At 37.0% G+C, this 19,314-nt stretch overlaps 1 protein-coding gene across 2 annotated transcripts in view; it reads right to left on the bottom strand.

Moving 5' to 3' along the window:
- The window catches only part of PAIP1 (poly(A) binding protein interacting protein 1), a 27,256-nt gene that overhangs the window by 4,658 nt on the left and 3,284 nt on the right, over window positions 1-19,314 (bottom strand). For both annotated transcript variants that reach the window (XM_008630631.2, XM_017730278.1), the window contains exons 3-8: window positions 17,734-17,915; window positions 12,252-12,440; window positions 8,840-8,952; window positions 5,185-5,296; window positions 3,517-3,642; window positions 1,381-1,487 (exon numbers count right to left, since the gene is read on the bottom strand). In XM_008630631.2, coding sequence (XP_008628853.1) covers window positions 1,381-1,487; window positions 3,517-3,642; window positions 5,185-5,296; window positions 8,840-8,952; window positions 12,252-12,440; window positions 17,734-17,915 — 829 coding nt within the window. The remainder of the gene's footprint in view (window positions 1-1,380; window positions 1,488-3,516; window positions 3,643-5,184; window positions 5,297-8,839; window positions 8,953-12,251; window positions 12,441-17,733; window positions 17,916-19,314) is intronic.

A 19,314-nucleotide genomic window follows, 5' to 3' on the forward strand; every position in this document is an offset into this window, starting at 1 on the left:
ATTTTTTTTATTTTTTCATAAAATTTTCCCAGCTGAAAATGATGCTGAATTTTTTTTTGCCTTTTTTTTTCTTTTATATATTCTCTGTATTCTTTACACATGTATTTGTAGCTCTGTAGCCTATTCTAGTATTCATAGCTAGCATTTTACCTACTCTGTTAGACAGAAAGACAAAAAAAATTCCTCGGTGGCTCCAGGCTGGGGGTCCAAGGTTAGGTTCTCTGGGAAGCCAAGGCTGGAACCAGCTCTCCCACACACATTTTCATAAGCAAAGTTTAGTTCCTGTCTAAGGGAGGGGGGGAGGAAAGGGGAATTCAGAAAGGGTTGCACCTCAGCACTTATGTCTCTAATTGGGGATGCTTGTCAGTTATGCTAATTTGCTAAACATATAAAAATTGGATACGTGTTATGCTGGGTTTGCATCGTTGGTGCTTTTCCACCTGGTGAGTTGTGCACATAAGGATCCTTATAAAAGTAACCCCTTTTAAGTGTGTCTGGTTCATGATTTTAGGATCAGTGAAAAGGCAACAAAATTAGTTTGTTGTTCTGTATCTTTGAAGCCTCAGCTTGTGCCATCAATTTTGGTTCCTGAAGCAAAAATGTCCTCATCCTCCTTGGGGGCAGCTCAATCACAACCCACAGATGTTATGAGCTACTCTTGGCCTCCCTCCATATGGCAAGAGATCAGGGTCTGAACCCTCTGCAGGTTTTTAGTAAGTTTGCAAGAAGCTGAGGATAAAGCACAGCAGAATCAGATAACCTCATGCACACAGGTTATTAGTCAACCACTAATACATTACTAATACATTAGTCAACCACTCGTTCTTTTCCAGATTGAAGCTAAGACCTTGCCAAAAAGGTGTGCTCTCCAGAAAAAAAAAACCAAACAAAAACCAAACCACATAGTATATTTCATTTTGCCTTTACATTTGTAGTAATTTGTATGTATTTAATACTGCTACTTATTTAGTACTGTTTGTATGTATTTAATCCTGTTCAATTCAAAATTAAAAGTATAAACTATGAGATATTGCCCCACTGTCTCTTTGTACATACTTGCTTTAAGAGCCTAAAGCACTTACAGAGGATTTCAAGACCTAATAGGAAAAGAAAAAAAAAGTGGAACTTGAAACTCTATTAAAAACTGAAATACAATAAACCCACCCCAAAACAAAACCAACTCAACTACCAAAATATCCACATTACTCTTCAACTGAAAAGCATTTTTTTTTAATGTAGAAAATGACCCACACATCACAATACTTTTCATAAATATAAATTTTTAATATAATTTTTTGGACCTGTTCATTACTGTTGAAGATTTTTCAAGGTGTTCTTTTTCATATAAACAAAATACTGCACATTAATTTATCTTCTCACCTGCTACAGTTTGCATCCAACACAACATTTTCAATTCTCTGAATAATTTCCTCCATATCATTCTTCCCTTTCTCTTTCCAGGCATCTTCTAAAACTGAGCCTGTCAACTAAAGACAAAGGATTAGTTTGGTTTTTTTTTAAAGAAAATTAGAAATTCTTAATAAACAGTCAGCTGAAGAGATTCTGTAACAATTCATGACACTTGGACTACCTGATGGCTGAAGCTCCCGGCTGCCTGTATCTCGTTGCTAAACATATTAATAGACCTCATAAATAGTTTATTTTAAACTACAGACAGCATAGGAGCTCTGTGTCCAATGTTTATGCTACCTAGAAGTTCACAGCCACTTGGTTTTAGTCTTGAAATATGATTTTGAAACCATTCTTCAGTGACATTGGTCAGATTTTACTTGATTTTAGTACGTACTATCCTCCTTTATTTCCTTTAAGTCTTATTTTTGCAGCTGATTCCACCAGTTTACATGACAACAGCAAATACTTTATTGAACTTTAGAAACACTTCAGTCAACTTGGCTAGCACCACACACGCCAGAGAATCCCATCTCGGTATACATAAAGGAGACTAGAATTATCTGACCAAGCCAACCTGAACTTTATTACATAAAAGTCTACCAGGCTAAAGCTGCTGCCCAGAAAGCTTTAGCAGCAGTCAGTCTGGAACAGCTATGGATGAAAGCCTCTGACTACAAGAATAGGTACTTCAGTGCCCAATAATTGCACAGGAGGAGTTAAATCAGAAAAAAAAAAATTAGTTTGCCACTAATAGCAATCTCCTCAGCATAAATATTACATGATCAAAAATACTTGGAATGGCACCTGATGATACAAAGAGATAAAATCCCAAGATAAAAGCAAGTAACCCTAGATAATTAGGTAGTAGCATCAAGATTAATTAAAAATAAACATATTGCACAGCAAACAGGTGAAAAAACTGTATCTATCACTATATTAAAGATAGAGACATTTATTGCTTTGGTGGTGAAACCAAGGTTTCATGAGGTAGCCCAGTCTAGCTACATATATACTCAACACTTGTAGTTACTATAAGACATCAGAAAACACTTGCATGAACAAAACTAAAAGTCTCTTTGTTCTGAAACACCTTTTAGATGGGTGTGTTATAAAACAATTTAGATTACTGGTTTTCTTCAGCATGCTGCACTGTAAAGCTTCCTGATTTGTGTATTGCAGCTTAAAAAGGTTCGTCAGTGGGCCTTACCTCAGGGAAGCACTCCCAACATAAGGACTGCACACTCGTATTGAGCACAACTGCACACTTGCTGTGAAGCAATCTCTTTAAACATCCAAACTTCAAATGAAGGTTTTAAATTACAAAAATCTCTCTTCCCTACTCTCTGTTTATCATATCAAAAGCAGCTGTGAGAAATTACATTCAAGATAGAAGAGTCTGAGAAGTAGTGGAGTATGAGGAAGGGTAAAGAATGAGGAAAAACAAACAATCCAACCAAAAATCTTCAGAAAAATACTGTTTAGCACTTAATCTTCATTCCTAATTTAGACTGTTTTCCCAACTATGAGTACAATGATACCTAGTGAAGGTAAGAGTTTCTCCTACATAGAAGCTAACCATTTTACAAGAAAAGGCATGGGTTATGAGCTAAGAGGTTTATTTTTGACACGAAAGAGAAATTCTACAATTTCTACAACAGTAATGACACATATAATACAGAATGAAATAACTGATATTAAGGACCTTTTCCACAAAAAATGGTGGACCCTAATGGCCAAGCATCCTTCAGAACACAGAACATACCTAAGATCTCACAATTCGTTCAGGCTGGTTAGTTTTCTCTCACACAAGAAGCAGCAAAATAAGATCTAGAGGAAGCATTTACTCCTTTGCACCTGAACTTAAGTTCTATTGCTCATTTCTACATAAATGGCCTTCAATTTATTTTTAGAGCACCTTGTTACTTTTTGTACTGGCTCAATTTCCTAATGGTACTAAGGAAAAAAAAAAGTAGTTTGCTCTGCTAATGCTGTAATGCATAAACCCCTATAAATACTTCCTCATTTGCAGTTTACCCTGCTATTCCCAAAGCTAGAAAGTTTTAAAAACTTGATTATTTTTTTGTTTTAAAATTACTATCTCACCTTCAGCAGTTTCACTGCACATATCAAATTACTGTCCACAGGATTAGAGAAGAGTGAATTCAGTAATTCCCGAAGACCTTCTTGAAGAATTTCTGCCCGTGTAACCTGTCCCTTTGTTCCTTTGATCTGAAAAAACATATATAAAACCCCCCAACATTTACATTACTTGAGTTTTAGAAATTAATTTAGGCACATGCTCTCTCTTGAATGCTGTATGATTTGGTTTGTGATCAACATAGGTGATCTCTGTGGTGGAAAGAACAAGAATGGTTTGTGTTGGAAGAGACCTTAACCATCATCTAGATCATCACCTACCTCAATCTGCTGGCCATACCTCTTCTGATGCAGGTCATGTTGAAGTCCTCATCCACCAACACCTAAAGTCCTTCTCAGCAGAGCTGCTCCTGATTAATTCTCCACGCAGCCTGTACTTGTGCCTGGCCCAATGAAGTATCTTGCACTTGGCCTTGTTTACATGGTCCCACCTCCCAAGCCTCTCTTGGTCCCTCTGGGTGGCATCCCTTCCCTCCAGCACATTGACTGCACCACACAGCTCAGTATCATTGGAAAACTTACTCTGAGTAATGTCCTTTCAATTCTGACATAACAATGCAATGTCTAGCATTTTGTTTCTCTGCTAAAAAATTGCTAAGAAAAGCAACCAAATGCCAGCCTAATGGTCCAAAAAATACCAAATTACCAGAACCCCACACTCTTTTCCATACTGCATTACATATTCTCTACAGCAGCAGTAGCTTGCTTCCAGAAGGCAGTGTTTATATATTTAAAAAGTTATAGGAAATAGTTTCAAAACAAATGGAATACTCCAAAGAATATGGCATACTCCACAAACGGACAACTCCCCCTGCTCCAAAGTCTTTGAAAATCTTCCCTTTTTCTTCTAGCAAGTGAAAAGTAGATTTCAAGGACCACTTATGGTCCAGAAATGGAAGAGTCAGAGAAGGATTTTACTCATACCAGCAGAACATTTTTAGAGTGTTTGCTTAAATCATTGAAATAATCAAGTTTAATGTATATTTTTAACTACACTGCAGCAGGAAGTGAACTTGGTGAAAGCACAGGCAAAATAATCAAAGAAATTTTTTACACATTTTTGTACATATCACAGACATAGAAAACAAATTTAAATACAAGATTGCATACTTCATGCATAAGCCAATGACTCAACCATCAGAAGAAATATCTTTAAAGGTCTGCACTTTTAATTCCTCATTTTGAGTGTTTTCACATCTGCCTCAAGGGTTTGTTAACACCTCTTATTATCGCCTGAATACTGAATTACATGGGTTATTGATCCTGGTCTGCTTCTGCTAGGCATTTAATAACATCTAATATATTGGTTAAGTATATCCATCTGGGGTTTTTGCCAGTAAAAAGAAAATACCAAAAGCTTAATTTCGAAGATGTTTATGGTTGGTTCTTCCCAAAAATTCTTACACTTTAATTTTTATACACTTCTAATGATCTTCTCCTTCCTTGTTTACATGTTTCTTGGATATACACATTGTAATGAAACTATTCTAAAGTTCTTTTATTTACTGCCTTCTGCCTTTAGAAGAACACCTCAAATTATAGTCCATTTCAGTGTTTACCTACACACAACAAAAAATTAATGAAGATCCATGTGACATGCAGCTTTCTTCTTACCTCTAGGTTAAGATAAAGTTCAGCTAAGAACAGCACAAAGGCATGAAATTGTTTTCTAGTAGTCTCATCCCCTTTGGTAGCTTCATCTCTGTTTTCATACTCCGTCCGACACCTGTAAAAATTAAAACAAAATTATATAATCTGTAGCCATTCCAACATATGTAACATGCTACTCATTTAAAGGAATGCTGAGAACTTATGAACTGCATGAAAGCTGTTACATGCTGAATGCTGGGATGTATGATCTGTGAAGGAAATGAGAGGCCTTCACAAAGAAACAGTGGATTTGCATCCTTTTAGATGAATACATATGATTACATTATTACATCTCTAAGCACTGAGATACCTGATGCAGCAAAATTAAATAGAACAACTTGGAACATGTAGAAAAATACAGTTACACAATTTATACAATAGAATATGGGTTCAGGATGTGCAATAGTAACACAGGCACCCAATGCCCACAGAAATGAAACAGACATGTTCCCCTCTTCAGAGTGCTTACCACATTGTCTTAGATGCCTTTACACCTATTTGATAAATTCTTTATCTTGCCATGTTAAATGATAAGTGATACATAATTCATGACATCCAGCTGAGTGGTGTTAAGTGACACTCTAGAGGGAAGGGATGGAACACAAGAGGGACCCTGACAGGCTTGAGAGGTGGCCCTGTGCAATTCATGAACTTCAGCGAGGCCAAGAGTAAGGTTCTGCACATGGGTCAGGGCAATCCCAAGCATTAAGAACAGCTTGGGCAGGGAAGTGATTGAGGACAGTCCTGTCAAGAAGGACTTGGGGTGCTGAGTGATGAGAAGGCCAATGTGATAGTGCATACTTGAATCCCAGAAAGCCAGTTGCATCCTGCATCCGGAGCAGTGTAGGCAGCAGGTGAGGGAGGGAATTCTGCCCCTCTGCTCCGCTCTGGTGATACCCCACCTGGAGCATTGCATCCAGCTCTGGGGTCCTCTGAACAGGGAGGACACAGACATATTGAGTGGGACCAGAGGAGGCTGCTAAGTTGACCACGGGGCCTGAGCATCTCTCTTACGGGCACAGGCTGAGAGAGCTGGGATTGCTTAGCTGGGAGAAGAGAAGGCATTGCTGACACCTTATAGCATTTTCCAGTACCTAAAAGGGGCCCACAAGAGAGCTGGAGAGGGACTTTTCACATGGGCATGTAATGATGGGACAAGAGGAAATGACATCAAGCTAACAGAGGACAGGTTTAGACTAGATATTAGGAAGAAATTCTTTACTGTGAGGGTGGTGAGGCACCAAGACAGATTGCCCAGAGAAACTGTGGATGCCCCATCCCTGTAAGTGTTTAAGGCCAGGCTGGAAGGGACTTTGAGCAGCCTGGTCTAGCAGAAGGTGTCACTGCCCATGGCAGAGGGGTTTGGAACAAGATGATCCTTAAGGTCCCTTCCAACCCAAATAATTCTATGATTCTGTAATTTAAATATAAATACAAATAGATAGGATTAACATACCATGGCAGTGAAGTAATCTTTCTAGTATTTAGCAACTGTGCCAAAAATACATAAGTTTACATAACAGTACAAAAACAAAATTAAAAAAATATTTGAGATAAAATGAAACCCAGACAAATTCTAATGTATTCTCAATTCTTCAAGATTGAGAAATAGTGGAGAACCTGAAAAATCTAAAGAGCTGAAATACAACATTTCAGGTAGAAACTTTGTTGATAAACAGAAGATGATCTCTCTGTAGTCACCTTGTTAGGTTGTTTATCTGCCTATACCCTAACCACTCACAATTTCACTCGTATTAGCAAATAAAATCTAAGCAACTTTAAATTCATGGCTTCAGGGTGCTAACATTATTGTTACCGACTGGGTTTGCTTCAAATCCAAGAACCAGAAAATCCAGCATTAACAGGGATTTATTAACGCCGTAAAATATTACCATGTCCCGCAGCCATAGGGAGGAGGAGGAGAGAAGATCCAGCAGGCAGGAATTGTGCAGCAAGATTGATTTATTTAATTATTTTACAAACTCTTTTATAGACTTTTTTCTTCATAGTCTAGTTGGACAAAGGATCAGCCACCCCTTGGGGGTGATTGGCTAAAATCCTAAAACATCCATTGTCAAAATATTTTTCTACTCTACTATAAACAAGGCTTCTCAAGGTTGCAGGTGTTTGGTTGTTTACATTCCCTGCTACCTCTTCTGTGAGAGAGAAAAGTCTCTCACGGACTTAGAAAATAGCAAGAAATTCCTTGCTAGAAGCATTTTTGTATCCACAGGGATTTCCTTACATGTTCAAGTAACAGATAGTTAAAAATATCAAAAGCAATAACTTTGAAAGGAAAAAAACCAAAACCAAAAAAAGAAAAACAAACCCAAGAGAAAAATTAGCATTTTCAGCTTCTGCATGCCCTGGTTTTAGCTGTTGCTTTGCAGCGTTTGCACTACATCAAGGACTCTTCTGCTTCTCACCCCACCCCACCATCAAGGAGGCTGGGGTGGCACAAGAAGATGAGGGGAGACAGAGTCAGGACAAGTGACCCCAACTGACCAGATGGCTATTCCTCCCATGCGGCCTCATGCTCAGCACATAAACCAGGGAGAAAGCTGGCTGGGGACCGCTGCTCCGGAACTGTCTGGGCATTGTGGGTGGTGAGCAATTGCACGGTGTGTCACTTGTTTTGTATATGCTAATTCTTTTACCATTGTTATATTCCCATCCTTTTCTATCCTAATAAAATACCTCAACCCATGAATTCTACTTTTTCTGCCCCCAATTCTCTTGCCTATCTCATTGAGAGGGTGGGGGAAGTGAGTGAGGGGCTGCAAGCTGTTTAGCTACCAGCCAGGTTAAACCATAACATTCCACTCATGATAAAAGACCACTGGAATGCATTACCATAGAAGTTTATCATGCTTTTGCTCCCAAACATTGCCAGACTAAGTAAAAACTTTTAAAATAAGAGACAAACCTGAAGGTTAGAAAGCCAGATGTCTTTAAAGAAAAAACAAAAGCACAATTTCTAAAGAATTCTGAAGTGTCCAACTACAATAGTCCTTCAAATGTCATGGAGTAATATTTGAAAGGAAATATAACAATTTAAAAAATGTTGCATTTTTGTTAACTACAAAGTGTAATCATTATCAAACTAAGGTCCCCAGAAACCTGCAGTAACCAGAAACTGAAGAAATTTATACTTCTGGATTTTATACGGCTATTTCATAGACACAAAGTCAGTTAGCCAATCAGTGAATAAACCTTGCACAGCAACTCCAGGCAAAAAAAAAGTGTTAAAGAAAAAAACCACAATGAAGTTAAGTACTGGCAAGAGTCAAAGGACAAGGACAGTACATATATGTGCATTTAGTATACTTTTAAAGTAGACTAGCTTTCCAATTTGCACTATTTTTTGGGATCAGTCTAATGTACTCAGTTCAAAAGAGCCTGCAGAACTTTGAATGGAGTCCTATTTTCATATTTAAAAATACTAAAATATTTTAAAATGTTTGTGTTCAATACTCAGCATGTACCTGTGCTTCGATACTCCTCAACCTATACTACTATTTTAAATATGTATTTCTTTGTATGCAACAGGAAGAGTTAACAAACAAACCAGAAAGATGTAACTGAGGAGAGTAACAGGCTTAAAGTGACTGATACTGACCTTTGAAGTAGCAACTGTCGGAAGTTCCCGCTTTGCGGACTAATGGTTAGATGGTGAGACAGATAGTTACACAATCGTGCTCCCATGTACGAAAAGTTTGGGACAGATGTGGCCTTCCAAAATAAAAATGGAAAAATGAATTATTTATAGCCTATTAGTTTTATCAGGAAACATTTTTAAAAGCTTTTTTGAAATCTGTATGTTGATCAGACAACTTGAGCAGAAAATTAATGACTAATAATCACTATTAGCCATGTTCACTTTTATATTGCATCAACATTTTGCTATATGCATTTCAGCACTTAAAAGCTCATTATACTGTGATTTTGTGGCTCTAAGAAAACAATCACCATTATGCCACGTATCTTCATGTAACTCTACTTCTGCACTATGACCTACAACCAAAGAGTGTCCCAACGTCAGTTACAAACTGCTTTACAAAAAAATCAGCAGTGGACATTAAGACACTTTTTCAAGAATAATTACTCTCTCAAGGAGCAATGAGTACATTCAAACAACACCATAAAAAGTTGTCTTGTTTCAGTCTATGAGCTATTTATTCCAGAATCTCTTAATTCTTTCTCCCATACATGCTCCAGCAATCCGCAGAAGAGCAAACTTCTGAATCAGAGAGTAAGACTATACAATTACAGTTAATGGCTCTTGATGGATCCTTTTTATCCCAAAACAAGTCCTGTTATTGCTGAAAAACTACACCTTTCTCATCTAAAAAAAGGTGGTAAGAACACTGTTGTGTAAAAAATATTGTTTTAATCTGATAATTCAAAATTTAAATTTATTATTGTTCACCCATTTTCAAGTCTCTTCTAACAATGCCTGAATTTCAGATTATTTCTCAGATGCAGTTGCAGCGAAAAGTTTCTGCTGCAAGTAACTTCACCAGCTCTGCCCAAAAGAAAATGAGGATACTAAGAACTCAGTAAACTTCTCCTTTGGCTTTATCATCTTTGAATATTTCTTTTACATCTTGGTCATCTATCAGAGCTATATATATGTTTGCATGTTTGAACTGTTCCAACATGTTTGAAAAAACGTCTTGCTTTTCTCTACCTCTTACAGGTAGAGAAAAATATACGCTTAGTGTAATTCTACTATGTGCATAAAGTTACTGGAAAAAAAATGAAGTGTCTTTGGAAGATGAAACAAGTTTAAGTAATTAAGATAGACAAATGGAATTCACTTTCCAGTAAGAGGCATGTGAAATACCTAACAAGACTTTGGTGCTTTGGTTCAATCAGTTGCTCTGACCAGAAAAGGTACCCCATTTTTATAAGGTGCCCCTTTTTAATACTCTTTCCTAACAAAAAAAACCCCAACCCAACAAACCTCCAGCAAACCAAAACCTTAGCACTCAAACACCTACACAAATTATTCAAACCTCACCTGTATTTTTAAAATATTATCATCCTTATTAGTTGGTCTGTACTTGTGGTTGCATCAATCATTGAAATAACTAAATTTTAGGTGTTATAAACTGGCATAGCACACACAGACAAAAAGAATTCTACCCTGTGTCTTCCTAGTAACCAATCACATTGCAAAATCATATTCTCGGAACTATTATTGCTGGTAATGCCACTTTATCTCCAATTCAAAAAAGTCACAATCTAAGCATGAAGGATAATCTACCAAGACATAGCTTGAGAAACTGCAATTGCTCTGACAGGAACAATCCACTGCATTAAGTAGGTAACAGTCAGGGTTCTTAAACTATCAAGTCAGTGTCCAACTTTTGGAAGACAAAAGAACTCGCACTTCACTCTGTTCAGACAGAAATAAGAATAGGAGGAAGTATGTAATTAATATTTAGAGACAGGCTAAGATACCTGGCATGAGGTGAAGGGAAGGCCCTGCAGGACGTGGGTTTACCTCATTTTAGTATTTTTCCTTCACAAACCTAGCATCTGTAAATCTGCTTAGTTGGGTCAAATTTACATCGCTGAAGCAGATGCTTATAAATTTCAGCAATTTTAATTGTTTTGTGAAAAGCCAGCAGACAAATACTTGAGTCTCTGCTCAAGACAGAAGGATAATAAGCGTAGTTGGCTTTGCTTAAACACTATGCCAGCTTGATATACAACAGATCTAAAATGAGGTGCTTTTGGATACTAGCATAGCTTTTTGGCATTAGGTTTTATTTTTTATGTAATTTCAGACTAACACTGAGCTTCTCAGTTGAGGAAGGCACAGTAAACCCTAATGCTGAACTTGTTTTTAAAAGGGAGGCAGAACGGAAGAAGCAATATTAAAGACTTCTATTAAATGAGACTCAATGATTTTAAAATACAGGAAGTTACAAATAGTATAAAGTCCTCTTTTTTTCTTCCAGTAAAGCTATATGGAATATTTTAATCTTTTCTAAACTATCTTCCATGGGTTCAAATAAAGGATGGGAAAACGATGCTGCCAAATGCAGCACAGGTGATTATCAATCTCACTAACTGGTCTCAATTAAATTTGCATTAATTCTGTATCATAATGAGAAACCTGAGACTCTACAGTTCTGTACAATGCCCAACCAGCCATTCCACTTCTACATATACCAGATTAAAATAATCTGCAGGTATCTGCACTTGAATAAAAGTCTGCATTCAAGGTAAAACCTGAAAGCAACAAATCCATGTAAGGGTGAGACACCCAACATAATAAAGAACAAGCCAGAAGTATGGCTTCATTCTCTGCAGCGAGCCCAAAAGACAGTAACAACAGCTCATTTGCTAAGCAACACATATTAAGCTGTTCTTTCCAATGGCTCCCCCAATTAGTACAGAGTTCAGCTCAAGGTCTCTGTCCTCATTTCCATGGCCATCAATGGGACTGGACCAAGTTACCCTTAGAGGAACTTTCCTTTTCTCCAATTATGCTGTTCTGAAATAATTATATTTCAAATAAAGAAAAAAGCGTGTCAATAAATAAGCATTTCCCAAAGCGTAGTGTGTACAGCAGGTATGGATTTAATTTTTTTAAATACCAAGGAATTAAGAGTATCTTAGGACTAAGAAGAATTTTTTTTTTGCACAAGAGAATAAAAATGTACAACATTGCTTAAGTTTCTTCAATCTTTACTATATAAATACAGAAATTAAAATACAACTTCTTTTAATTAAGTGCCGTAATTTCAGCCGTAGTATGTTTCCCAGGAGATACAAACACACAACAAAGGAAACAGAGCAAACTGGGAAAATGTATACAGTTCAGGTATCCTAAATCTGAGCTACCATTTCAATTTCTTGAGCAAAATCCTTCCCTGTATATTTCAGTACAAAAGGAAAAAAAATTCAAATCGTTACAATACTACATTGATACAATTATGTAACAAATACTGGAATGCCTGTCTTGGACACTGGGTAACAGAGGCATAATGTACATCTTATAAGACAGAATACACTACCTGCTGGTAGATGAGTTCAACAAGTTCTTGTAAAGCTTCATCTGCAATGACCCAGCCATTCAGTGTTTCAGCAAACTGCTCTATTTCAGTGTCAAAACAACCTGGTTGCTCAGTGAGGTGATTTAGGAAGTCTTGTACATATTCTGCCAGAGTCAGATAGCCATCACATCTGTTTTCAAAGGAAGAATCCTACAGAAGTGAAAGAAAATACCAAATACTTAATACAACCTTGAATAATTGTTACACTTACTGTCTCCAGAAATAACCATACAGCCCTTGGTTTTGAGTCTCTGCATACTTGATAGTGATCTTTATCACACAGTTCATTCAACATTTTTACAGAGCATAGACCTCGACACCTCCTGGAGTGCAGACCTCAGAAACCTCCTGTAGTCCAATCACCTTAAGAACCAGGTAATGTATTTTTATAGACAGTAGGGTCTCCCAGGAAAATACATAAAAAGATGGATTAAAAAGAAATCAGCTTCCCAAATTGGGTGCAAGATTAACTAACAAAGTAAGTTTATCTGTTAGGAGTAGAACTACCAATCTGAGGCTCAACACTTATTCCTGGTGTGGACATTAACTGTACTTGTAGCTTCATGAACCATAGAAGAAAAAGCATGGAAAATTTGAAACAAGGTATTTTGCACTTAGATAGTGTGTATAGTGCTTCCAAAACATGCAGAAGGGGGAGTAATTAAAGAAATACAATAAATACATAGTATTGTTCCCATGTAAAAAGTATAATCAGAAAAAATGGTATTTTAAAGTCAGTGTATTTGCATCTCTTGGCAAAAGATGAAAGATTACAAGGCATAAAATGAAACCATTCAAATGGAATTAATTTGCAGCTACTGAGGTTTAAAACCAGATAAGATAACACACTTGCTCTCTAAAGAGAGGAGGGGCTACCCAATATCATTTTATCAATATTTATGCTCCCACCAATGGAACAGACGAACACTGATTTTGTCCATTCAGAAATGAATGTATGTAAGAGTATTTAAAGTCAATACTCTTCCAGATGATTATAATGCTGGTATATGAAGGGAATAGCAAAGAAAGCAGCATACTTTGTGATGCCACCACTAGCAACACAGTACAAATAATTCACTTTGTCACGCTACACAGAAGATTGTGAAAAGCATCTCTCAGATTTCAGAAAAGCAAGAAGGAGCCTGAAGAAGCACTTCTTAAAAAGTTACTTACAACAAGCAATTCAAGACATAAGAGTGATATACAGAAAATCAGCATTCTCAACTGTTCTACCATTTAAAAGTGTTTAAAGGATGTCCATAATAAAGCTGAGCTAAAATGATAAAGAACTTTTTCTTTACTTAGTGTACATTAATATATCAACAAGGTTTATAAGTATATTCTCCCTCTCCCCCTTCTACTTCCTTAACAGGGATTTTTCATTACTTTGTCTTACATTACTGCCTGTCTCTCCTCTACTGTGAAGCAACATGGATCTGTGAAAATTTTTTAGCTGGGTATGAACTATGAGAAAGACACACATTGTTGAAAATCACATCCTGATATTAATTTCATGACTTGTGAAGAATGTGTGGGTAAAAAAAGCAAACTTTCCAAAAGCATTCAGACATGTCATAAGGTTATATACTTAAGCTAGTGAGGTGGGGCACACATCTAAGAAAGATTTCATATGATATTTAATTAAGTAGAAGATTTGCCAGTTAATAATACTAAAGGCTAAATAACTTAATGTTGCCTACCAGAATAGGAAAAAACATATGGTTTATTGAAATACAGGCAAATTGTTACTACCTAAAGCCTTTGACAACCTGAGGATTGGAGCACGAGCACTTCAGAGGTTCTTTCTAACCTAAGATTTTCTATGATTGTAATGGCTTGGAGCTTGCAAACCCAAAAAGTAAAGGCCTATGTATGACTTGCTAAATACTCTGCTTCACTAAAGGAAACCAACATTTATGAAGCAATTTCAAATAGCCCCATAAGAGTTCTGTACAATGAACTTAAAACTAGTTTGTTTCATAGAACTATTACACTACTGTGCAGCTACTGCAGCTTCATCAAATAGAGCTGAACTAGCATCTCTCCAAACAACCTGTCTCAAAACTCTCCAGCCAGGCTGCAGAGCATGCAATTGCTGTAGCTAGTAAAAGAAGCTGCTCTTTCTGACAGCCATGAGATCGTTACAAGATCCTCCTTCAGCAGAGAGGAAGGTATCTTCCTCTCATAGTCCCTTGGCAAGAATCCAATCTTGGAGAACATTCTTGTTTTGTAAGGGATTCCAATACCATTTGGTACACTGGTGTCCCTATTGTATACTCTTACTTCCAGTTTGTAATTACGATGCTAAACACAGAGAACTAAACTGTACCATATTCATCTGCCTGTACTAAATATGCAACTTCAAAAGAAGTATAGGTTTCAGTGACTGTGATAGGCATCTGAACAAATGGGAGAGAAAAATGAGTACTTTAGGAATTCAGAAATATACAACTTTTAAAAAATTATTTATACCTGATACTTTAAAAACTAACTAAATTTAGCCCAACAGCCTCTAGACATAACGTACTTGCATTGCTCATTGTCAGATTTTAGGGTTTAACATAAAGGTAGAACCATGTAGTGTATCAACTCAAGGAAAACAAAGCAAATGGCTGTTATTTTTCAAGAGGAGCTGGCTAACAGAAGCCTGTAAGATTACACATCACTACAAAGTTATAATTTACAGCCACAAAAGTCAACTAGAAATTTTCTGCTAATTTCAATAATTTGTCCATCAAGCCACCACTCCAATCCTTCTCTCTAATCTTTGATAGCTATAGGATGGGATCCTGGATTGTTCACAACAAAAGAGTAACTGATGAAAAGTTTATAGATTCGCCTCTCTTTTATTATGTGTCAGTTCATGAGCTTACAGACATGAGTAGAAGGCTAAATAGGTACTAACTCCTCTGATTTACATAAAGATAAAACAGAAAGTCTATAGAAAAGATTCTTGAGCCAAATCTACTCTTAAGACTCAGCTTCTGTATGTGTACTGATTACCATTTTCCTACATCTAGCAAATACACATTTCTACTTATGAACTTAGTCACTAATATTATAATATTTATTTGATTTTTCTTCAGACTTCTTAGGAACAAGCTTTTTTTCCTTTCAGTTATATGAACTCAACAAGTTTCCAATAAAGTTATTGCAAACTCAAGTACAAAAAGACTGTTGAATATACAAAACCACCCATGCATGCTGAATGAGGTTAAGTGGCACTCTCATGCTTGGCTTCTGATGGAAATTACTGAAGTTAAAAAAGAAAAAAGCAGGAGGGAAAGATTGTGGAATCCTAAAGTAACAAAAATCTCACCCCTAAAACTATGAAGTAAGAACGTCATTATGCCCATCTGATGGAATGACAGCCATGTTATACACAGAGCCATGCCAAGGAACAAGTCTGATGTCAAATCCAAACCTACATCTAGTCACTAGTTCTGCTGCAGACATCTACAAGTTCCCATGCGTTGGACTCTGTATGCAAACAGAGAATCCCACTGTTGCCTTTCTTCAAAGTCCTGGTAAAGTTTTTCTGAAAATTCTAGTAAATCGTGTATTCTGTACCCCTTAAACCATCTTCATGAGTAATTGATAGTTTTGAGTATCAAAAACTGGAAAGACTGGAAAGTAACTGACCCAATATCAAATGTTATATGGACAGACACAGTAATTATAATAGTGCACAATCAAACAAGAAATCAACACTATTTCTAAAAAAATAAATGTTTTTTTCTATTGCAAAACAACCATGTACTAGAAATACAAGATTTCAGATCTAAAAATGCAGGGGCCTTTATAAATGAAAGCTAAAAAGTACTAATTTTAAGTAAAAAAGAAGTTTCTCTAGCTTTGTTTTGATTCAAATTTTAAAACTCATGGTCAAAATCAGTGTAACTGCAAAGTGTGCTAAATTTCTTATTTTTATTGCAAGTGAGCCCAGTTTATAAAATTTCTTCAGTTACTGAAGTAAAAAACCCAACAGATTTTGTAATAGTGAAGGATGAAAGAAAAAATACAGCTGTTTTATGCCTATCATATTCTGATTAGATTAAAGTCCCTGCAACATGTTTTGCTAACAGTTTCAGAGGTATTTTTATTAATAGATGAGTCACATTCATAGCATATTCCAACAACATAGCAACCAGGAACTCCCACATGCTCCCGAGTTTTTACAAAATAGATGAAAAGCAACATTGTTGGCATTGAAACTTTGCAGTTTCAAGAGTGCACTGTGTATGCTATTTGAAAGGTTGTTTGGGTTTTTTTTTTGTGTGTTTTTTTTTTTTTTTTTTTTGGTCTTGAAACTGAAACACTTTATTTATAGAAAACATGTAACCAGTACTGGGGCAAAGTAGTTATTTTTCCTCTAGATTATCCATTCACCAAAAAAAGCACGTTCACACTGGCATTATAACAGTTGGATATTGGCAGTGGGCTTGTATTATCAGGAGAGTAATTATATTCAGTAAACAGGCAAAGCTGGTAACGATCAGGTAACATGAATTTTACTGGTGAGGAAAAGATTTCAAAACACCAAACCACCATATTTAGCACTCAAATGAAATATGTTTCTACAAGCAATTAAAAATCTATTTGATTCAGCAGCACTGTTTATCACTTCATTGCACTTGTAAAAGTTCCCACCTATTTAGATATAGTACCAGAGTTTTACTGCTTACATAACAAAAGGATATTCCAAGAATTCACACAGATCTTCCCTGAAGTAGAATTACTAAAGCAGTAACATGGAATACAATGGAGTAGAAAATAGAAGTACCAACTTTTGTTACATGATGCATCTACAGATTGATCAGAGATGAGTCTGGCTAGAGATACATTTCTTATTAGGTGTGTGGGTAGGTAACTGCTAGGAATGAGTCTAATACTTTTTTTGCCCTTTGGTGATACAAAACCACTGAAGGAATTAGAAGACATGATGGTACACTAGCTCAGGCAGTCATGATGAATGGTACCTTGTGGTGCAGGAAATTCAGGAAAGGCAAAGCCTGTGCTCAGAAAAGCTAAAGTTCAAGCTTTCTCCCACGCTTTCTTCAAAGCCCTGTGACTTTTGCATAAAAGTACAGCTAGGCTTTCACTTAAAATGCAGTGTAGATGTAACTACAACAGAGGTAGTCATCAAAAAGCAGCTTACTCTCATACTGGATGCAACCAATGCTTGGTGCAGTCAACAAGGAATGTGGTTATCCGCAGCAAGCTTTGGCAAAATATCCCATACTAGAGGCTCTCACATACACCATAATATTCATGCATTACCACTTAATATCCTGGCTGCAACTTTGGAGGTTATCAGAATTTTTGCAATCTCTTCAGCAAATACAGAATTCAAATTATCTGACATAAAAGATCTAAAGACAACATTATTAATTTAAATACAATTAAATTGGCACATACTAAGGAAAGATGTTAAAACACTCACTGTGAAATTCTGATTGAAGTTCTGGTTGTATCCTGGTGGATAAAATTCAGGTGCTTTAACAGACAAGTTTGATGTTGCTACAGGATCCACAGCTAACTGAGGTTCAGCCTTTTCTGGTCCAGAATCAGGAACTGGGAGTTTATCTTGTGATCCAGATGGAATTCCCGTCTTTTGCAGGTGTTCTGAAAAATTTTTTGTTAACAGCTTGTCTTAGAAATCACTCAATTAGTATGTATTCACACTGAATAAGCACAGAATATGTGGTTTTATTATTTTTTTTACTTCAAGTATGGTTTTACTATAAATATACTTCCTTTAAATACACAGCCTTACTTTAAATACACAGGTTTTATTGTTTATTCTCAGGTTTGGATATTCATTTGACCACAATCTAGATGTCCTTCTATATGATAGACAGTAAACAGTGTTCATGTGCAGGTGACAAAAAAAAACAGGAAAAGGGAAAAAAGCCTCTCTTCATTCCCAAGAAAACATGTTTTCTAAGAGTTAACCTAAGAAACCAGTAAATCTGCTTATAGCACATTTGATTATCCTGTGATTTTTCATTGATTTTAGATACAAATACAAGATACAGTTGGAAGGTCAATAAATGACAGACATCACTGATTTTTACCAAGACTTACTTTCAACAAAATGCTCAAGGACACTTGGCTATTGCTGTTTTTATATATCATTTGCCAAACCATCCAATTGAAGTATTTTTAAAACACTATTTTCCAAACCTCTCTTTACAGACTAGCTCATAAGTTTACTGAAAACAGAACCTGATACCTACCTGACGAACAAACAGTGCTTTGTGTTACTGCTGGGTTGGGTTTATATTTTTACAAATAGTCTGGAGTTCTTCAGTAGGGGGAAGGCTGAGACCATCTGCAGTCAGATTAACAGATGGATAAAAAGTACACTCAGATGTGGGGGCACAAAAGGACGGAAAGGACAGAGAGTATTGCAAGCAGCTGCAATACAACATCACACCTTTACCTGGTCCAGGTTCATAACCCAGTATCCTGGTTTCAGCTGGGACAGAGTTAATTTTCTTCTTGCTAGCTGGTACGGCACTATGTTTTGGATTCAGTATGAGACTAGCGTTGATAACAAGCTGCTGTTTTTGCTATTGCTTAGTCGTGTTTACTCTAAAGCAAGAACTTTGCATTTCCCATGCTCTGATGGTGAGCAGATGCACAAGAAGCAGGGAGGCAGCAAAGACTGTTACAGCTGACCCGAACTGGCCAAAGGGATAATCCATACCATAGAATGTCATGTTCAGTATATAAACTGGGGGGGGGAGTTGGCCAGGAGCTGTCAGTTGTTGCTGGGCATCGGTCAGCAGGTGGTGAACGACTGCACAGTGCGTCACATGATTCTCTTTGGTTTTCTTCCTCTTACCCTTCCCTAGACACCCAGGTGTCCCCCGGCCCCCCGGGCTCACCACGCTGACCCGGCCTCAGCGCGGTGCCCGCATCGCATCCCCGGGAATAAGTACAGCGCTCCAGAGGCCAGGTGCCGGTGCCCCCGCGGCGCCGCGGGGAGCGGCGCCAGGGCCTCGGCAAAAGAAAAGGC

The sequence above is a fragment of the Corvus brachyrhynchos genome, unplaced genomic scaffold (assembly GCF_000691975.1).
Source record: "Corvus brachyrhynchos isolate BGI_N302 unplaced genomic scaffold, ASM69197v1 scaffold42, whole genome shotgun sequence".
Taxonomy (NCBI): Eukaryota; Metazoa; Chordata; class Aves; order Passeriformes; family Corvidae; genus Corvus; species Corvus brachyrhynchos.